The following is a 21,651-nucleotide window of genomic DNA, read 5'->3' as shown; positions in this document are numbered from 1 at the left end:
TGTTTGGGGATTACGAGTTTAGTGGCATATCATGCATTTTTCTGGGGTATGTAGAGGAGTGGAATTGCTGGGTCACAGGATGGATAGATGTATGTTTCTTCAACTGTCAGCAGTGGATGGTAGTCTCCCGTTGATCCACCCTCCTCCCCAGCCCTTGTCCTGGCAGATTCTTTACTTCTAGCCCTAATAATGGGTGTATCATTTTTTAAAATTTACATTTCTGTTGTGCAACTCTAATGTGTACAAGTCTGCTGGGCATTTGAATACCCTGTTTTGTAAAGGACACAGTAAATGCTATTGCCCGTTTTTCTCATTGGATTGTCTTCCATTTTTCTAAAGAACTGTATTTTTTATAAATTCTATTTGTGAGCCCTTTATTATTGCTTAGTTTATTGCAAGTATGTTTTTCCATTTCATGGCTCTACGCTTTTAAAAATGTCTTTTAAGCCAAGCATGGATGGTATATGCCTGTTATGCCAGCACTCTGGAGGTGAAGGTAGGAGGATCACAAGTTCAAGGCCAGCCTGGTCTATATAGCAAGATTCTTTCTCAAAAACACTAACACAAAATAGGACTGGGAGCGTGACTTAAATGGTAGAGCACTTGCTGAGCAAGCATGAGGCCCAGAGTTCAAAGTTCAGTACCCCCTCTCCCAATAAATACAAGTGATTTTGGTATTTTTCACCTTACGTTCAGAGACCTCGTGAATTTAGTTATCCTAATAACTTTTCTGTGGATTCCTTTGAATTTCCTAGCTGTTCAGTCAGACTGTTCATGAATAATGATGGTTTAGTTTGTTGTTTTGCATTGCTTCTTATTTCTTTTTCTCCATGAGCTAGACGCTCAGTACAGTGTTGAGTGGCAGTGGTGATAGTGTGATGGCAGCCTCACAGTGAACTTTCAACCTGTCACCACTAAGTATGATTTTGCTATAGAATTTTGGTAGACACTTTGAAATTAAGCACATTCATTTCAATTTCTGGTTCCCTAAAAGTTATTTTGATGTGACCCTGAGTTTTATGACATGGTTTTAATATGTGTAGTTGAAATGTTTGTGACTTTTTTATTTTTTTTTTGCCACATAAAAATTCACTCATTGTACTGTGTGAATTTCTCATTAAAGCATCATTTTACTAGAGTAAATCTAACTTCTTCTATATTTTATGTTATGACTGCCTGTTTAAGGCTTTCACTCCTGTGTTCATGAGTGAAAGCTGTCCCATATGGCCTGCCTGTTGGTGTGCTAGCTTTGGTAACTTGTTGAAGGACAGGTTGAGGGATGGCCTTCTTTGTAATTCTGTGGAAGAATTTGTGTGTTATTTCTTATTTGGCAGTGGAAAAGTTGTGATTATGGATCCAGTTTGTTTAATACAACATTCATGTTTTTATTTCTTCATTGACAGTGTTGGTTGGAATTTTTGTCTAACATTACAGATTTATGGATCTCAAGCTGTTAACAGAAGCCCCTTACCCTTTTCATGTCTACTGGATCAGGTGTGGAGCCATCCACCTTGTCATTCTCATTTTTGTTTATTTGTCATTTCTTTTTTCCTTCATCAATATTGCCAGGGTTTTAAACTTATTAGTTTTTTTTTTTCAAAGAGCAACACTTTAGCTTCAGTCCTCTTTTTCTAAGGTTTGTTTCTTCTTATTTTTTTCTTTTCTTGTTGTTCCTTGTGTAGTTTCTGAAATACTCACTTCAATATTTAACCTTTCTTCTTAATGGATGCATTTAAGACCATAACTTTAATATAGACAGAACTTATGCAGGTTTTAATATTGTACTTAATTTAAAATATTTTGTAATTTCTATTGTGCTTTCTTCTTTAACCATGAGTTTTGACAAATATGTTTCTTGGGCTAGGTACAGTGGCACACAGCTGTCATCCCAGCCACTGGGGAGGCAGAGATCAGGAGGATGGTGGCTTGAGGCTAGCCTGGGCAAAAACTTAGTGAGACCCCCATCTCAACAAAACAAGCCGGGAGTGATGGTGCACATCTGTAATCCCCACCACTCAGGAGGCTGCAATAGGAGGATTGTAGTCCAAGGCCAGCCCTCAGCATAAATACCAGATCCTACCTGAAAAATAACTGAGGGAAAAGGATTGGGAGCATTATTCAAGTGGTAGAGTGCCTTCCTAGCAAGCATGACCCCGAGTTTAATCCCCAGTATTGCTGGAAAAAATAAATAAAAAATTAATCTGTTTGTTCATTTATTAACTATGTAGGTTTTAATTTTCTTTAATTATACTGTCAGAAAATTGTTTTGTCAGAAAAATTATTTCAGCCCTTGGAAGTTTGCATGTGCTTCAAAATGATGAGTATAGATACTGAAATCTATATATCTAGAAGATCACTTATTACTGCAGTTACAACTCAGGGCTGTGATTGAGCCATGCCTCCAGCCCTTTTTGGCTCTGATCATTGTTTTTGGAGGTAGGAGCTCACTTTTTGTCCAGTCTGGCCTGGACCATGACCCTCCTATTTCACCTAGTAACTGGCACTGAGATGACAGATGCATACCACCTTGCACAGCTTTTTTTCCATTGAGATGGAATCTTGCAAAATTTTTTGCCTGGGCTGGCCCAGAACCACTGTCCTCTCCGTCTCAGCTTCCCAAGTAGCAGGATTACAGGCGTGAGCCACTGGCACCCAGCTAAGTTGTATTCTTACTGATCATGTGTACACACTGCTTTCCTCAGGCTGATGACAGTTTTGTCTTTTTCTTTATTTCCATCAATAATGAATGAAATCTTTTGAAGCCATTTCTTAGATACATACAAATTTGAAAGTGTGACTATCTTTTTTGTAACTTTTGTCATTGTGAAATATCTCCCTATCACAAATGACACTTCTTACTTTAAAGTTGTCTACACTAACACAGCTACACCAGCTTTCTTATGAGTAGTATCTGGATGATATGTCTTTTTTTATATTCCTTTACTTTCAACCTGTCTGCATTCTTACAGTTTGTGTATATATCTCTAAACGTCATGTTTTCTTTTTCATAATACAGTATGATACTTTTCCAATTTTTACAGGAGAATTTAATCTGTTTACATTTAATGTAATCACCAATATATTTGGGTTTAAAATCTGCTGTCTTCTTAGGTGCGTCTTATTTGTCCTACTTAATACATGTTTCTTTTTCTTTTTCTGCCCCTTTTTGTTCTTTCTTGCCTTTTTCTTTTGACTACTACTCACTCCATTTTCTCTTCCAAGAGAAGTTTACACTCTTTTGCTGTCCTTCTGGAAGTTAACCTAAAAGTCACTACATCATAAATTTGTAACCTATCAAAGTCTATTAATTGGCACTTTTACCTTTTTCCTGGAAAGTATACAAGGACTATAACGTGCTGTCACTATTATGTCACTTAGTTGCTGTTGTTACCGTATATTTAATTATCTGTATTTTTAAGTGCAATATGTCATGTTTTATGCAGTAAAACATGTTTTATTTAGCCCTATATATTTACTGTTTTCATTGCCTTTTTCTTATCCTTGCATTTCTAACTTTTCTTTCTGGGTCATTTTCTATCTGCCTTTTAGTGTTTCTTTTAGCACAGCTGTGTTAGAGTCCTCTGTGTCAGAGACATCTTTTTTCACCTTTTTTCCTGAGGGTTGTTTTTGCTATGTATAGAGTTCTGGATTGTATAGAGTTCAGATACTTCTTCCTTTCTTCACGTTGAAACTGTCATCCCATTGCTTTGCCTCCCATTACTTCTGTAGAGCTATGAACCTAATGTTGCTCCTTGTTGCAGGTAATTTGGTTTTTCTGAGTGCTTTCAAGATTTTTCTCTTGCCTTGGGTTTTTAGCAATTCCTATGTCTAAATACAGACTTTTTAAATGTAGCTTTCTTCGGAGTTCTGTATAGATTCCTTAAATCAGCTTGTTAATATCTTCAGTTTTTTTTTTAAATGTTCTGCCATTTATCTCATCAGTGTCCTATAACATCTCCTCACCTAGTCTTCCATTTAAAAGTATGCTAGATCTTTTCACTGTGTCTTCTCTCTCTTTTACCTTCTTTTATGAATTTTCCATCCTTTTGTTTCTCCCTCCCTGGTTATGGATTTTTTTTTTTCTGACCTAACTTCCAGTCTGTTAATTCAACTATGTCTTCCTGTTTCCTTCAACATGGTATTGTAAGTCTGTCTGACAGCAATGATATCTGGAGTCACTGTGGGTTTTTGTTTTCTGTTGTTTTTTACTAGTTCCCATTTACATTGTCTTGTCTCCTTTTGTGCCTGTTTACTTTTGACTTGAAAAAATTCTTGCGAAATATTTTGAGGTGCATGATGACATTACTTTCCTCTAAAGAATACTTTCATTTTTCTGCTGGTTCCTAAGGCATTACCAACATGGATCATAAACCAGTTTTTAGGACTTAGAGTTTTATGCAGCATTCCAATGACATGACATGAAGCAGGCACATTATGTACAAAGTCTGTGATAGCCTGTGTTTAGAATACAACTTTGGGGATCCTGCAATGAGGCATGTAGGTTTTACCAAGCAGCAGTCCACCCTTTTATTCCTCTACCTCAGAGATTGGCAACTTTTTCTGTAAATATCTTAGGTTTTATGGACCACACAATCTCTTCTGTACAGTCAGCTCTGCCACCATTCTACAAAAGAAGTCCTCGACAGTGAGTGAACTAATGCTGTAGACTGTATCCTAATGTTAAGTTCTATGAACAAGATGCACACTAGGCTACATTGGCTCAGGGGCTGTAGCATGCCCAGGCCAGCAGTAGTCTGTCAGAAGCTCTGCTCAGACTCCACCACCTCTTCTGAAGTGCAGAGCAGCCCCGGGTGCTGGGCAAGCCTCTTCTTGTCCTGCTGTCCCAGCTCCCCAGTGTCTTCAAGAACAGGTTGGCTTCGTGTCTGATATGATTTTTCTCAGTGGGAGATTTAATCTGACAAACCCAGCTGCCATTGCGAAAAGCTAGCCATATGTAAGTTAACCAGGGTAAAATAATGACAGTTCCCCTCCCCGATCCCAAGGATAAAAATTTCCTGAAAAAATTTATCTCACTAGCACCATGTGATGCAAATCCAAATTTCAGGACATGTTTCTTTGGTCTTCATAGAGAAGTTGCACATTCTAGGTTAAAGCCAGTGAGCACAGTTGTCATCAGGACTTCTGTAGTTGTACTGTTTAGTATGGTAAGCACTAGCTACCTGTGCCTGTGGAGCACTTGAAATGTGGGCAGTGTAACTGCAGAAGGAAAATTTAAATTTTAATTGGCTTCAAGTTAAGGAACCATGTGTGCCCATTTAGTCTGGAGCAGCTGAAACTTAAAAGGAAGACTCTCCTCTCAGTACACTCCACCACTGAAGTGTCCATGTGTTAGTGCTCTTGCCAGAAATCTTATAACCTAAATGTGTTGAATGTATATCTTGCTAACTATCCCAGGCCCTGTTTCTTCCTGTCACCCACATGATGTGGTGGGAGTTCATGTCATCCTAAGTGGATGTGGTAAAACTGATGCAGTCAGTCCATTTGCTTTCTGACATGAATCTTTCTCCACAGGGAAAGGGCCGCATCCGTCGAGGAAACTATCCAAGTCCATCCTCTCCTGTTATAGTTCGGTTGCCTTCCGTGTCTGATGTCCCAGAAGAGACCTTAACTAGCGAGGCAGCCATGGAGACTGACATCACAGAACAGCAGCAGGCAGCCATGCAGCGGGAGGAAAGAGTACTGACTGAGCAGATTGAGAGCCTCCAGAAAGAGAAGTGAGTGTCCAGGGGACAGAGAGAAACCAGCAGTTATCTTTTTCATTTCCTTCCTTTGGTCCCTTGTTTTTCCTTATTAAATGTCTCCTATGTGTCAAGTGCTGTATCAGGTGACGGGATAAGGGAAAGACAAAGATACAGTGCCTGTGCTCAGGTAAAGTGTGAAGGTTGTCACCTCAGAGAAGGAGCTCCATGAACTGGGACTCCTGATGCTGCTCCAGTGGTATTTTGGAGTGGCTCACTAGGAGGAGGACACCATATCCACTGGGTTACCTCAAATGAGGCACCGCCTCTGACACGCAGGCCAGGGCCCAGTACCCATGACCATGTTTATCTTGCAAAGGAAGAACAGGAATCTCCAGGCTAAGACAGAGTTCCTTCCAAGAGTGAGCATTATTCACAATTCCACGAGGAAGGTTATTGTAACACATAAAGATCAGTATGGCCACGAGTCAGCGACTAGACGGTCAGGCTAAGGCAGCAACACAGCGCGTCCTTGGATGCTGGGATAAGTTGCATTTTAAGAGAGACAGATAAGAAGCTGCTGTTGTCATTATCACTAGGGACACCATCCTTTGGGGACAGTGGTTCTCCCTAAAGGTGCTAGTTCACATTGATGATTCTTACTTAAGAAGTCCTAAAGGGATTCTCATTCCTGACTCCCATCTTAGTTCTAAGTGCTAGATTCATAAGGGATATGAGATTGTTAAAGTACTTTTGTCTGTCAGGACTGATTCTAGAATTTAGGTTAGCTTAAACAAAACAGCTGGAGCCCAGCTGTGAAAATTAGTAAGGCAGAGGTGGTGATACACACTGAGCAGGGGCTGACAATTTGTTACAAAAGTGATCTGAAAAGAAGACTTACCTCAGCTCTGGTGAACATGGTATTGAAAGATAAGTAGGAGTTTGCTAGGAAGAGGAAAGTCTTTGTAGAAAAAGGGGGAAGTCTGAGCAGAGTCTCACAGGCATGGAGGCACATGGCACATGGCTAGGACAATTCTAATTGTAGTAGTGAGTTCCTGGGGAACCTGTCCTGAAAATGTCTGTGCATCTCAATGCAGGTAAAGTAGAGGTGAGGCTGATAGGGGTCTGACAGGAAGGAGACTTGATTAAAAGAGGGTTAAGAATTGGAAGGTTAAGAAGGTTGTAGGGAGAGATTAGAGTATTGGATTCAGAACTGGCATTTTTCCAGGTAATGACAAGCTGAGGATGTACTTACTAGACAAACTTCCTTATATAGGATGGAGAAAGAGAAGTCATAGACACAAGGGAACTTCATGTATTAGGTATAGCTGATACTTTAGGTTGTACGGTTTTCATTTTTTTTCCTCTGGTGGTCCTGTGGTTTGAACTCAGGACCTCATGCTTGCTAGGCAGGCTAGACTCTCTGCCACTCAAGCCACACCCCCAGTCTGGTATAGGGTTTTAAAGTGAAGTTTTGAAAAATATTAATTGAAGTAGATTGAGGTATTGCTAGGAAGTAGTGAGAAAACAAGATATTAGAAGCCAAGTCCCACTGACCTCCGAGAATGAGGGACGTACGTGACTGGGAGGTGGGCAGGAGATTAGAAGAAAGAAGAGTGGAGAGTGCTGTAACTGGGCCAGAGAAGATTAGTGTTTTTCCTTCATCCAGAGGCCTCTGTGGTTAAGGTAGAGTATAAAGTCTGTTTCTAGTTAGTAAAGTTTCATGGAACATAATATAGGAGCAGGAAGGAATTTTAGACTGTCTGTTTAATCTCTCTGTTTTCTGGATGAAGAAGCTGAGGTCCAGCAAGAGGAAGGTACTTTGTTGATGCATCAGGAATAAGTTTAGAATCTTTATCTCCTGACTAGAGTTCATTTTACCAAAATATCTCATATCCACAGCATCCTGCCTCAGCCTGTCCTCAGCCTGTCCTCATCCTGTCCTCAGCCTGCCTCAGCCTGTCCTCAACCTGTCCTCAACCCCTCTCGTTGGTCTAGACCTGCTGTCTTTCACCTTGCCTACATCCATATTGTCTTAGCCTTCATCATTGCTTTGGCTTAAAGGTCCTCATGACCACCCTGGATGGGGACAGTAAGAAACGTGATTGTCCTCGCTGTTTAGATTTTGACTGCCATGGAAGGTCTTTCTTCCTGTTACCTTCTTCCACTTACTATCAAATGCTAATAGATTTATTGATTTCTTTTACAGAGAGGAGCTAACATTTGAGATGCTTGTACTGGAACCCCGTGCCTCTGATGATGAAACCCTTGAGTCTGAGGCCTCCATTGGGACTGCTGATAGCTCAGAAAATTTAAATATGGAGTCTGAAGGTGCTGTCTCTGAAAGATCAGGTAAGTGAGCACATTAGACCAAGGATGCCAGATTGTTTTACACAGAACAAAGACGAATTCCCAAGCTAAGATAGAGTCCCTTTTAAAAACTCACTGGCCTTACACGGAAAGATGACAGTCCTAATGAATGAATCACTGGTCTTTCACATAAACAGTACATGAGAGCATCCTGTCAGTGCAATGCAGTGTTTGGGCAATTGAACATTTTCTCCTATATTTAACAGGAAAAAGTCAGACATCACAGTATATGTTGTCTTGCTGTCCTATGTCCATTTTGTAAAGATGTATTGCAAGAATTGTGCCCCACTGTAAGATAAGACTATATTCTGGGTGGCATATCTCAGGCAGACCAAGCCAACTGCATATCTTGGCAGTATTTTAAGTGATAGTCAAACACCAGACTTCCTCAAGGCTGATACTGAAATGACATGTAGAAATAGATGGAGAGCTCTTTTTATGAATTGACTGCACAGAATAGATCAGCCTGGACCCTGCAACTTTTACCCACTGAGTTTCCTGTGCTAACAGTGACCCGTGTTCTTTATGTTGTGTTGCTCAGAGGGAACTGTTGTGTACAGCCATAGTCTCTGTTTTTGCATTAGAGAGAAGCTTAGCACTCTGCTCCCTGAAGATAGCTGGCAAGTCTGAACCTTCAAGCAAGTTGCGAAAGCAGCTAAGAAAGCAACAGGACTCTGTGGATTCAGTGGACTCCACAGTTTCTTCATCTCTGTCTAACACTACATCGTCTCATGGCACCAGAAAACGATTTCAGATTTATTCCAAATCTCCATTCTACCGAGTTGCCTCAGCTAGTGAGGCCGCGGGAGTGGAAGGACCATTGGGCCAGACCAGATCCCTGGAAGACAAGCCTCAGTTCATCAGCAGAGGAACCTTCAACCCTGAAAAGGGCAAACAAAAGCTAAAGAATGTGAAAAACTCACCTCAGAAAACCAAAGAGACCCCAGAGGGGACAGTCATGTCTGGCCGCAAGAAAGCTGTGGAGCCGGACTGCAGCTCCACCCCACAGCTAGCACTCTTTGGAAATAATGAGTTTATGGTCTGAACTGACAGATGTGTGTCCCTTCATGACTAGTGTGGTAGACACAGCCCATCTTTGGGGCCTCCTCTTACCACCTCATCCACAATAGTCGATCTCACCATTCAGCTACGACCTTGTGTGCTGAATTCCTGGGTCTCCTACAGAAGTGGAAAGGCCTCTTTGAAGCCTGCTGGGGATGGTGCCAGCTGTGCCTTGGCTGCTGTATTTGAGTTGAGATTTCACTAAAGAAAGCAACCTAGGGCCTAGGGATTTAGGTCAGCAGAAGTTGCCTCTCCCCTACTCTCCTTTCCCTTCCCAGAGATAGATGTTGAGCTAGTAGAGGGAGAGAGAGTGTGGTCCTGAGGGATCCTCTGATTTCTGGCATTTGAAGAAAACATAAACCTTTCTTAACCATGAAAACAGAAGCCTTTGGGGTTATTTTGGGTTAGTTAAGAGCTAGGGTAGAATATAATTTTTCCAAGGATTTATAATTAAAAATCTAAGCCCTCTATTTTAAAATTTTGAAAAAAAACACTTCATGTTATATTCTGGGAGAAGTAAAAAAGTTATTGCTTGCATTAAGCCATCAGAGCATGTCTCAGCTATCCGGTTATACAGTGAAGAAGAGTACATGCTTTGTTTTTGATGATGTTTGATATCATAATAATCAATGCTGGTTTTTACTCCTGGTTAGTTCCTGCCAAATACATTGTATGGGCTGAAGTTTCAGTAGCCATATTCTTCTGATATCTCCTGATCAGATTCTTACAGTTTTTTTTTTTAATGTCTTAGTGACACTTAGGTGACCCCTAAACATAAAGGTCTCATCCCAATCAGTCCAGGCTTTTCTCTTTGTATAGACTAAACTGACACCACATGTGAGCCTGTTCATTTGCTGGTGGATTCCCACCTCGGATCATTTAATCCCTTTGCCCACACACTCACGTACAACATTGCATGAATAAGTGTTACAGAAAGCTGCCAGTTGTTTTCAAGTTTTTAATATGACCCTTCTAACTTCTGTCTTTTTCCTCAGACCATCAGTATTAAATAGATGAAAAAAATCAAGGACTACTTGAAGCTATTTTTGTTAATATACTGGTTACTGAAGTTTACTGTAAATATATATGTATAGTATGCCTATTTCTTTTTAACCTTGTGTTCCCTCCTTCCATGGAATTTCTTCCTGCAGTACAGGGGCCATTGGACAGGGGTGAGAGCCCTTCACCCCTGGCTAAGGGAAGAAGAAGATCATCTGTTTCATCACTGGTGGTCTCCATATACCTAAGTTATCACAACATCTGAAGCATCCTGGCATTTGTGGATGGGAAATCTGTTTTTGCTATTTATAATATATGTAAAATGAAAAACCCTTTTTGAGATAAATATGTGAAAATGTTTACTTTTAAAGTTACAAAATATATCTTGTCTAACAACCACATGCACTGTTCTGAAAAGAGCCTTTACCACCTATAACCTGAATTTTGGTTATTCTTCCTTTTCATACTTCCTTGAAGTATGAAAGTAGTAAATCTTTTGTTAAGGCAGAGTCTCCCCTGTTACATGACACTGAGCCTCCTGCCACTGCCTCAGTGGCCTGTAGCCAGCCCCACGGTCAGACTTGGAGCATTGCCCTGCATAGCTCTTGAGGTTGTCAGTAAACATTAGGCTTGCTTTCTATCTCGCAAACATTTGCCTTGTTCATGTTGTCTTGAGAAGTAACGAATTTCAAGCCTTTCAAAATAGGAATTTCAGAGACTCTCCTAGAGGAAAGGCCCTCAGCACGACGGGCCCTGGCTGGTGTGCAGTCGGTCTGTGTATCAGTATTTTGGGGAGAGTGATGTGCTGCTGGGTGTTAACTGTTACTGTCTACTTGCTCTAGAATGTTAGTTAAATCCCATGTTTTTAAAAAAAAAAAAAAAAAAAAAAAGATTGCCCTCCATGAAATGTCCTTTGTCCCAGAGGAGTTGCCGGAGAACATAACTGGGCACATGTTCTCCCATCTAAATCTTTGTGGTATATTTTTGTTGTTGTTGTTTTGTTTTTAGTTTTTGTTCTGGGGCTTTTTGTTTTTGGGGTGTTTTTTTGCGGGGGTAGTTGGTCTTTTTTTTTGTAAGATAAGTTTTGGGCAGTTAAAAACTATTTACATACGTCACTTTATAGGAAGTAGGTGATTGGATATTAAAAAGACTTTATAATTTTTCTCAGGGACCTAAAACCTGAATTTTGATAAAATTAAATTAAAAAAAATTTGTCTTTTCAGTTGCCAGTTTTGTGGATTTCTAGTCATTTAACAAGCTGCCAGGATAGGATGGGGGGGGAGATGTCACAATTATAAGTGTGCCCCCTCCCTTGATGGAAAGAAAGCTGTCCTCGTAGGATAACAGGCATTGTTGACCTGACAAACTTTCTGTCTCCATGTCTGTTCTTAACTGGTCCTCCATGTGGCTAAAGCTGTGTCCCAATGTGATGCTGCATTTCAGTCACTCACAATTCAGATAGTACCTTCACGTCGTCTGATCCATGGCTCCCCATTGCCTCTCCTCTGCTGCTTGTCTGTGATCTCAGATGTCTCAAAGGAAGCCTCTGCATGGCAGCAGTTGGACTGCACCACATTTGAGCCCATGAATCGGAGCATTTTACTCCAAACAAAACCTGGGTTTTCTCTTTTGCCACTAAGGCTAACATGTCCCTGCAATTGTGGATGTATCATGGAAAATGTAACAGAAACAGAGAAGTATAACTTCATTCTATCGCACAGGCACAGATTGAGGTGAAGCAACATAAATACTGGCAGGATTCAGGGAGGGGACATGCTTGGTTTACAGTATTCCTGCCATTTTGATTATTTGGCCACTTTGGGAGATACAGCCTTCCATCTAGAACCTTGCAGAGAGAGAGAGAGGACCTGAGGTCAGGGGATGGGATACTAGACCCTCCACTTTCCAGCCTTTGGAAATCTGCCACAGCTCTTACACTACTTGGAAGTTAGTGAACACTATTGTGTGAGGTCTCAGTAGGGTTTTCACGGTCCAAGATGAGGTCATAGAAGTGTGCCGAAAAGATGTGGTCGGCAAGGTTCTGCAGTTCCACTTCAGGGCCTGCAGGCTGTGTGTTTTTTAACTTAACTAATGAATATGCACCTTTCACAAGCACTTTCTGTACTAGAGAAGGAAGGATTCTCAGGATGTGCTCAAAGCTAAGAGAGTTGTAATTGTAAGAAGAAACAGTGCAGACGGCTTTCTCATTCCCCTCTTTTTCTCCTCTTGGTGGTGAGCTGGATGTGGGGCCTATGTCATTCTGTATTAAGTGTGATGTCCACCTTACACTTGTGGTAACTCCCCAGCACTGTCCCCCAGTACCATGCTGGCCTTGGTAGTAAAATTCTTGGGTACCTGTAGGAGTCCTGACTTTTTATGCCCCCTAGAATTCCTGCTTTTGTCTGATACCATTCCCACATACGATTTGGTGTTAAAAGGGTATAGGGCAAAATGATGATTGTGGAAATGGGTCTGTTAGGCCTTCTTGATCTCTTGGTTAAAGCTTTTCAAAAAAGCCCCACCAATAGGCATGTCACCTTTTATCCATCCATTCTTATTGCCTATTTATCAGCCCACTTAGGTCATATAAAAGTTGCACCTTTTGAACCAAGTATTTGTATGTAAAATGGGAAAGGTGTGGACTACAGATTAGTATTATATTATTTTAATGGATTTAAAGTAATTTATAAGTATGCTGAGTGTAAATTTTTAAAAGACTGTATTATAAAAGGACATATCCTGTGAACTATGCCATTTTACTGGTTAATGGAACAATTCTATAGGAAGAATGATTGATCTCACCCATGGAGCTGACTATGCAATCAACAGGCACTTTGTAATTTCCTTTGGGGAGGGACAAGACATCTGTATAAAGTGCAGTTTGTGTCACTCAAAATATGCACTGTATGGCTACACACAAGCAGCTTGGTGAACAAATCACCCCAAGGCTCATTAAAGAACAAAGCTTCCAGAAGCAGCAATACGTGTGGTTTGTTTTCTAACTCACAACCCCAAAGAACTTCAGGAATTTCTTAGTTACACTCAGGAGGTTTTAAGAAAAGGCCCCAATCCCAAATTGACAGGTGCAGAGGGATATTTATTAGAACCCAACTGAATTCAAATGAAGATGAGGTGCAAGGTGCTGGCCTTTATAGTGGATGCAGGTTGCTTGCTGTCAATATTTAATTTAGAAAGGATGTCAAGATGGCTCCCCCACAAGAAAAAAACAAAAGTTTGGGTTTTTCTGCATTTTGAGAGTGATCAATGGGACAACACTGGAAATCAGCAGGAGAGAAACGAACCTTGCAAGACTCAGCGACCTAGGACAAAAGCATAGTAAGAAAACTTCCTGGCACCCTGAAGGGGCTTAGCTGCGGAAGGAGGAACCATCCCTCTGTGGAGGAAGAGTGGAAGAGTCTGGCAATACTGGATGCTGACAGTACTAGCTGTGGGAAGTTTTCATGGGCCTCACAGGCTGTGAGAGAAGTAACCTGAAATCTACACACTTTGCCTTTCTTTGAGAAAGCATTGTACATCATCTCCAGTGAGCCCTTGGGGTGCTGTAGCCAGGAGCCATCTTGAGAAGGGCTGTATTGTCTGAATTTGGACTACTCCATGGGACAGAAACCCCTACATGTTTCCATCGTGGGACCCCACAGACACTGCTGCAGGTAGCTGCCTTGTGAACCAAGCTTGGCTCAGTCGAGTGACTGTGACTTAGATCCACCATGTGTTTCACATTGTAGGGCACAGGTGTGACGGTGGAGTGAGGGTGCTCCCCTCAATGTAAATAATGCCTAGTTGGGGGGCGAGGTTCTTTTGCTCTATCTCAATAGAAATTGTAGATATGCAAGGGGCAGCTCCCATACTGAGCTGAGTTCTAGAGGCTCATTATAGCAGTACACCTTGAGGACTAGAGGCCTGTTGCTCCAAGCTTTGAAAGCTGGAGGTGCACTGCTCCCGGCACTCAATGCAGGGGCTTAGTGCTCTGGGTTTAAGAGTACCGACACCTAGGGGCTAGAGTTATAGCAGCTGATCTTTGGGTGTTGGACTCTGTGCTCTTTGATCCTTTGGCAGCTCCCTCCAGCTCTCCTAGTGACTGTGACTTGTAGTCCTCCTAGTCTCAGCTCCTGCCTTTGGCTCTAAACAGCCTCTCGTTTTCTTGTAGTCTCAGCTTCTCCACCATCTCTCACCTTCCCTACTTCCACCATCCTTTGGAGTCTTAGCTTCTTACAGATTTTGCCCTCAGTTGCTCTTGAACCCTTAGCCACCTCTTGGTGTTACAGTTCAGAGCTTTGGGTACCGGGACCCTCCTCACCTGATGACTCCCTGGGACTCCTCAACCACTTCCTCACTGACGCTGCCACAACCAGACTTGGAAGCCTGGTTTTTGTCTGCTCTTGATGCAACCAGCTCAGCCCACTCTACCTGTGGCAAAGACCATAAGTAGGCAAAAGAACATCAAGAAAATCCTTTATTAGAGCCTACTGTTGAAACACCAGGGAGTAGTGTGCACAGAAGCAAAGCCTCCCAGACTAACCTGAAAAGTGTGGAGAACAGCCTGCTTACATAGCAAGAAGAGGGGTGTGGCATGTTTGTGCTTAGATAGTAATTTCACCATTTACAATCCTGCATGTGCATAGCTTCTGCTGTACCAATCAAAAGCTTTTAACATATGGGCCAATCACAAGCCTCACATTGCACCAATCACAAGTTTTTTGCTGAGTACTGATGAAATGCTCCCCCCTCCTGTCCTGATGAGAATAGCTGCAAAATGAGCAGGGTCATCTGGAGTCCACTGAGGAAGCTTGTCTTGCTGGAGTCTTCCAAAGCTGGTTATGACTGGAGCCTCCTAAAGGAGAAGCCATGGTTTCAGTAGCAGTTGTGGTTGTGGTCCTTGCAGCTAGAGTGGAGTTTCCTCAAAGTTACCATGGAGCGTTGTCAAAGAAAGGGCTGCTTGGCCAACAGCTCCCTGCTCAAGGGAGCCAGGCATGAGGGAAGAGTCTGTCAGCTGTCACTCAAAGGGTCAGATGGCTTACTCCCAACAGTTTTGACCTCTTACAGGGGAAGGAATTAAAGGGTGCTTACAATGAAGACCACCCATGGAATTAACAATCTCAACAGTACTTTAACAGTGCTTAGCTCCTATCCAAATACCCTTAGGAAGAGTCAAGTTCCTTGGATCTGGTTTTCCCTCTGAGATAAGGGGTAGATCAGTCAGATGTGGATTCACACTGATGGTAAAACTAAAGGTAGTCAAACACTTTACTCGTGCCTCCCTCCCTCCAGCACTGTGCATGGGTGCTTATCACTGAAAGGTCAGGGAAAGAACTCCATGGTTCCAGTCCTGCCCCACCCACTCATCTTGAGAAAGACATGGACATCCATGTACAGGAGGCTTATAGAAACCTATATAGACATCACCAGAAAACATCTTCACCATGACATAGAGTCAAACTGTAAAAGTACAGAACAAAGAAAGGATTTTTAAATTTGCAAGAGAAAAGCACAAGTCACATTTAAGTGCAACCCCATTAGACTAACAGTAGATTTCTCAGCAGAAAATCTACAGACCAGGAGGAGATAGAATGACATTTTTTCTGTGTCCTAAAGGAAAGTAACTGCCAACCAAGATTACTATACTTGGAAAGGCTATCCTCTAAAAGTAAAGGAGAAATAAATACGTTCCAACATAAACAAAAAATTGAGGTAATCTTAATCAAACCAGCCTCACAAAAGATGCTTGCAAGAGTCCTTTATCCAGAAGTGAAAAAAAAAAAAAATACAATTACCATCATGATAGTATGTGAAAGCATGACTCCTGGTAGAAGAGTAAACAGACAGAAGAGAAATAGAAAATAATCGAACATAATACAGTAAACCACCCAGCTATAAAAATGAGTAAGAGGCAAAGAAAAAAAATGTTTAAAACAGCTAGAGAAAATCAGCAAAATGACAGGCGTAAGTTCCCATTTTTCAATAACCTTGAATGTAAATGGACTAAACTCTCCAATTAAAAGATATATATTGACTGAATGTATTTAAAAAATGGGACACAACAAATGTTGCCTACAGGAAACTCACTTCACCAGTAAGGACACACAGAGGCTGAAAATGAAAGGTTGGAAAATTATATTCCAAGCTAATGGAATCCTAATGCAAGCAGGAGTAACTATACTTGCATCTAACAAAACAGACTAAAGTGTCATTACATAACAGTCAAGGGATCAGTTAATTGAGAGAGAGAATGATTGCAAATCTATACATACCCAATGTCAGAGCTCTCAATTTTATCAGACTAACACTACTAGACATAAAGGGAGGGATAAGCACCAATATAATAATAGTGGGGGCTTTCAATAGCACCAGACCAAAAAACTCAAATTTCAGAGATAAATTATACTACAAATAGATGGACTTAGCAGAAATTTACAGAACATTCCATCCAACAGCTGTAGAATCCACATTCTTTTTATCAGTGCATGGAACTTTCCCTAGAATTGGCCATATGTTAGGCCACAAAACAATCAACAAATTTAGAAAACTGAAATCACCTGGGTGCCAGTAGCTCACAGCTACTTGAGAGGCTGAGATCAGGATTGTGGTTCATGTCCAACCTGGGAAAATAGGTCATGAGACCCCCATCTCCAAAATAACCAAAGCAAAAGGGACTGGTGATGTGGTTCAACCAGTAGAGCACCTGCTCTGCAAGTGTGAAGCCCTGAGTTCAAACCCCTGTCCCTCCCACCAAAGGGGGGAAAAAAAAACACCCTGAAACCATACCCTGCATTTTCCCTAATCAGTACAGTGACAGTAGAAGTCAACAACAGAATACAAATACAGAGAGACTGAATAGCACACTTTTGTTTGAACAGGGTGATCATTTAGGAAGTTAAAAGCAAATAAAAGTTTTTCTTGGACCAAATGAAAATGGAAACAACTTATCAAAACCTGTGGTACAACAAAAGCAGCACTAAAAAGTTAATGAGTGCCTACATCAAAAAAATCGAAAGATTTAAAATAACATGATGCATCTCAAACAGTAACAAGATCAGATCAGAAATAAATATAAGCTAAAAAAATACAGAAGATCCATGGAACCCTTTTTTCTTTGAAAAGATAGATGAATCAACAAGCATTTTGCTAAATTAACCAAGAAAAAAAAACCACAAATGTATCAGAGACATTTTGACTAATAATACAAAGGATTTTTAAGGGTTATTTTGATAAACTATATTCCAATAAAATGGAAAACCCAGAAGAAAGACAAATTTCTAGACACAGATGACCACTAAAATTCAACCAAAAGGTTATTAAAACACCTGAATAGGCCAATAACAAATTATGAGATTCAATCAGTAAGAAAAATCCAACAAGGAAAAGCCAAGGATTGGATGGTTTTGTAACAGAATTTTTATCAAACTTTTAGAACAACTAACACCAGTTCTTCTCAAACTATTCCAAAGACTTGAAAAGGAGGGAACCCTTCCAAACACATTGTATGGCCCCAACATTACCCTGGGTTCATACAAAAACTTGACAAGGACATGAAAAGGGAGGGGAAGGGAAGTGAAGGGAAAGATCAATATCCCTAATGAACTTAGATGCAAAAAATCTTCAACAAAATTAAACCAGAACTTCAAAAAGATCATAGACCATAATCAAGTTGATTTCGTCCCAGGGATGCAAGAAGGTTACAATGTCTGCAAAATAATAAACAGAATATATCACACAAACAGAATGAAAGATAAAACCATGTGATCACCAAATACATGCTGAATAAGCATTTGATAAAATAAGTCATCCCTTCATGATAAAAAAAAACTTTGAAGAAATAAGGTATAGAAAGATCAACTCAACATAGTAAAGGCTATGTATGACAAACCCACAGTCAACGTCATACTGAATGGGGAAAAACAAAGAATTTCTTCAAAGATAAGGAATTAGACAAGGCTGAGCGCTCTAACACCTCTTATTCAATATAGTACTAGAAGTGTTAGCCAGAGAAATTAGGCAAGATGAAAGAAAGGTCATACTAAAGGAAATGTAAGTTATCTCTGTTTGCAGATGATATGATTCAATACATAGAAAAACCTAAAGACTCCACCAAACAGCTATTAAAACTGATGAATGGATTCAGCAAAGTTACAGGATACAAAATCAGTAACTTTCCAGGCTGGAAGCATAGCTCAAGCACTAGAGAAGCCTTGAGTTAACACTGTAGTACCACAGAAAAAGAAAAAGAAAAGAAAAATAAATAGCCTTCTCATACATCAATAACAAATTTACTGGGAGATCATGAAAGAAATCCATCCACCAAATAATGGCCATAAAACAAATAACAATAATAATAAAATCTGCCCAATATTATTAACAATCAGGGAAAGTATAAGAAAAAACCTTTACAATGAAAACTGCAAAACCCTGATGAAAGAAATTAAAGAAAACATTAAGACAAAGATCCCTGTGTTCATGGATTTGAAGAACTGATACTGTTAAAATGTTCATACCATCCAAAGTGATCTACAGATTCAATGCTATCTCCAACAAAATAACATTGACATTTTTCACAGAACTAGAAAAACCAAGCTCAAAATTCATAAGGAAGCACAAAACGTCCCAATAGCTAAAGCAATCTTGAACAAGAAGAGAAAAGCTGGAGGCATCACAATACCAGATTTCAAGACAGACTATAGAGCCATAGTAAAACAGCATGCTTTTGGTAACAGACAGACCAACAGAAAGAACCAGAGATCCCAGAAATAAACCCATGCATCAACAGCCAACCGGTTCTCAACAAAGGTGCCAAAAGCATGCGTTGTAGAAAGGACAGCCTCTTCAACAAGTGGTGCTGGAAAGCTTGCTACCCACAGGCAAAAACTGAAATTTGATCCCTGTCTTTCATTCTGCACAAAAGTCAACTCAAAAATGTATCAAAGACCTGAAACTCTGAAACTACTAGAAGAACCCATCAGGTTAACTCTCATATATTGGTACAGAAAATGACTTTTCTGAATAGGGCCCCAAAGCAGAGGAAACAAAAGCAAAAGTTGAGGGCTGGGGGTGTGGCTCAAGTGGTAAAGCACTTGCCTAACAAGCACGAGACCCTGGGTTCAAACCCCAGGATTACCCAGTCTTCCCAGAACATAGAGAATAATTTCAGCTGAAAGACTAGGTGGCTAATACCTCTAACCAATGACTTGACTTCAGATGAACAAATTTCAACACAGAAACACAAGAAATATGAAAAAGGCAACACAACACTTCAAAGTCAACAATCACAACAAAGGATCTGAATGATAGTTAAGTGGTTGAAATCTCAAATACTGACCTCAAAAGAATGATGACAAAAATGATCAACAAAACATGTATAAGCATCTCAATTAAATCAAAGAGAATACAAACAAAAGAACTAAAAGATGTACAAATAAATAGCTAAATGAACTCAGGGGCTACAAATAAACAGCTAACTGAAATAAGGGAAACAATAAAAGACATGAAAGGGGAATTTTATACATAAAGATATAGAAATCCTGAAAAAGTCAATTTGAAAATCTGGAAATGAAAAGCTCTATAAGTCAAAAAATTGAGTTGAAAGCCTCTCCAGTACACTGGAGCAAATGGAAAACAGAATATCAGGGCTGGAAGACAATGCTGATATAAAATCAGATGAAGAAGATAAAAGAATGACGAAGTACAAAGGGAATACACAAGAACTCCGTGACTCCATTAAAAGATCAAACCTATGACTCACAGGCATCATAGAAGGAGAAAAGGTACAAGTGAAAGGAACAGGAAACATAGTCAACAAAGTAATAACTGGAAACTCCCCAAATCTTGAGAAAGAGATGCCATCCAGGAGTCTTTTAGGACTCCAAACAGGTAAGACCAAAATAGAACTTACCCACGTTGTATTATAGTTAAAGCACTAAATATAAATAACAAAGAAAGACTATTGAAGGCAGCACGGGAGATACACCAAGTCATCTATAAAGACAGACCTGTCAGAATAACAGCTGCTTTCTCAATAGAAACCATAAAAGCAAGGAGGGCAAGGAACTGTATTTCAAGCTCTGAAAGAATGTAACTGCCAATCTAGACGATTGTACCCAGCAAAGCTATCATTAATTGAAGAAGAAATTTTAAAAACCTTCCATGATAAAAACTAAAGCAATTTATGACCACTAAACCAGCACTGCCGAAGATAACAAGAATTCTACACGCAAAAAGAGAAAGATAATGCAATCATGAAATAGGGGGAAATAATCTCACCAAACAAGTAGATAAGCAAGTGAGGAGCAGGGAGGAATCGAATATTACAGAAACAATAAAATGCCAAGAATTACCACATACCTTTTAATAGTAACTGCGAATGTTAATGGTGTCATTAATGGGTAGACCCTTTGTCTACAAGAAATGCACCTCACTACCAAAGGCAAACACGTGCTTAAAGTGAAAGGATAGAAAACGATCTTCCAAGCAATGCACTCCAAAAGCAAGCAAGCGCAGCCATGCTCAGATCTGACAAAGTAGACTTCAAACAAAAATTAGTCAGAAGAGGCGGAGAAGATCACTTCATATTGGTAAGTGGAATAATTCATCAGGAAGATTTAACTGTCGTAAATTTAACTATTGGTGCACAAAGTTTCATAAAGGAAACACTGCTTGACATAAAAGCTTAGACAGACTTCAATACCCACTCTCACCCATAGGTCATACAGACAAAAATATCAACAAGGAAACCCCAGAATTAATCAACACTATAGATGAAACGGACTTAACAGACATCTACAGAGTATTCCACCCGACAGCTGCAGGATACACATTCTTCTCAACTGCCCACTGAACTTTGTCCAAAACAGATCATATTTTAGGACATAAAGCAAGTATTGACACATACAAGAAAACAGAAATAACTTTCTGTATTTTATCAGACTGCAACAAAATTAAGCTAGTAATCCAAAATGAAACTACATAAAATATTCAAACACATGGAGACTGAACAATACACTTTTGCATGATTAGCATGTCATCGAGGACATTTAAAAAATCCCAGAAGCAAGTGAAAATGTAAATGCAACTTACCAGCAAAGGCAGTGCTAAGAGGAAAGGTTACAGCCAGAGTGTCTACATTTAAAAAAAAAAAAGAGAAATTCCAAATAAATACCCTAAAAATGCATCTCAAGCTCTTAGAAAGAGCAAGCCAAACCTAAAAGCAGTTGATGGAAAGAAATAAAAATTAGGGCAAAAATTAAGGAAATGGAGACTAAAAGAACAAGAAAAAGAGTCAATGAAACAAAGAATTGGTTCTTTAAAAAGATGAACAAGACTGACAAACCTTTAGCCAAACTAACCAAAAGAAAGAGGGAGAGGACCCAAATTCATAAAATTTGAGGAAGGGGACATCACAACAAACACCAAAGACAGCCAGAGGACATTACGGGATAATTTGCAAACCTATATTCTAATAGATTGGAAAATCTAAAAGAAATGGATAAATTTCTAGGTACTTTTCACCTAC

At 40.0% G+C, this 21,651-nt stretch overlaps 1 protein-coding gene and 1 non-coding gene across 12 annotated transcripts in view; both read left to right on the top strand.

Moving 5' to 3' along the window:
* Myo9a (myosin IXA) overlaps nucleotides 1-13,104 on the top strand; it is a 242,541-nt gene extending 229,437 nt beyond the window's left edge. For all 11 annotated transcript variants that reach the window (XM_074061667.1, XM_074061666.1, XM_020181924.2 and 8 more), the window contains 3 exons: nucleotides 5,533-5,735; nucleotides 7,909-8,051; nucleotides 8,654-13,104. In XM_074061667.1, the coding sequence (XP_073917768.1) occupies nucleotides 5,533-5,735; nucleotides 7,909-8,051; nucleotides 8,654-9,114 (807 nt within the window). In that variant the 3' untranslated portion in view covers nucleotides 9,115-13,104. The remainder of the gene's footprint in view (nucleotides 1-5,532; nucleotides 5,736-7,908; nucleotides 8,052-8,653) is intronic.
* Nucleotides 13,105-19,185: 6,081 nt separating this feature from the next.
* On the top strand, nucleotides 19,186-19,267 carry Trnav-aac (transfer RNA valine (anticodon AAC)). Its single transcript has one exon. It is a non-coding gene; the product is annotated as a tRNA-Val (tRNA).
* The last annotated feature ends 2,384 nt before the right edge of the window (nucleotides 19,268-21,651 follow it).

This window comes from Castor canadensis, chromosome 19 (genome assembly GCF_047511655.1).
Source record: "Castor canadensis chromosome 19, mCasCan1.hap1v2, whole genome shotgun sequence".
NCBI classification, from domain to species: domain Eukaryota; kingdom Metazoa; phylum Chordata; class Mammalia; order Rodentia; family Castoridae; genus Castor; species Castor canadensis.
Note: the sequence above shows the minus strand (reverse complement) of the source record. Positions and strands in the feature narration are given on the sequence as shown.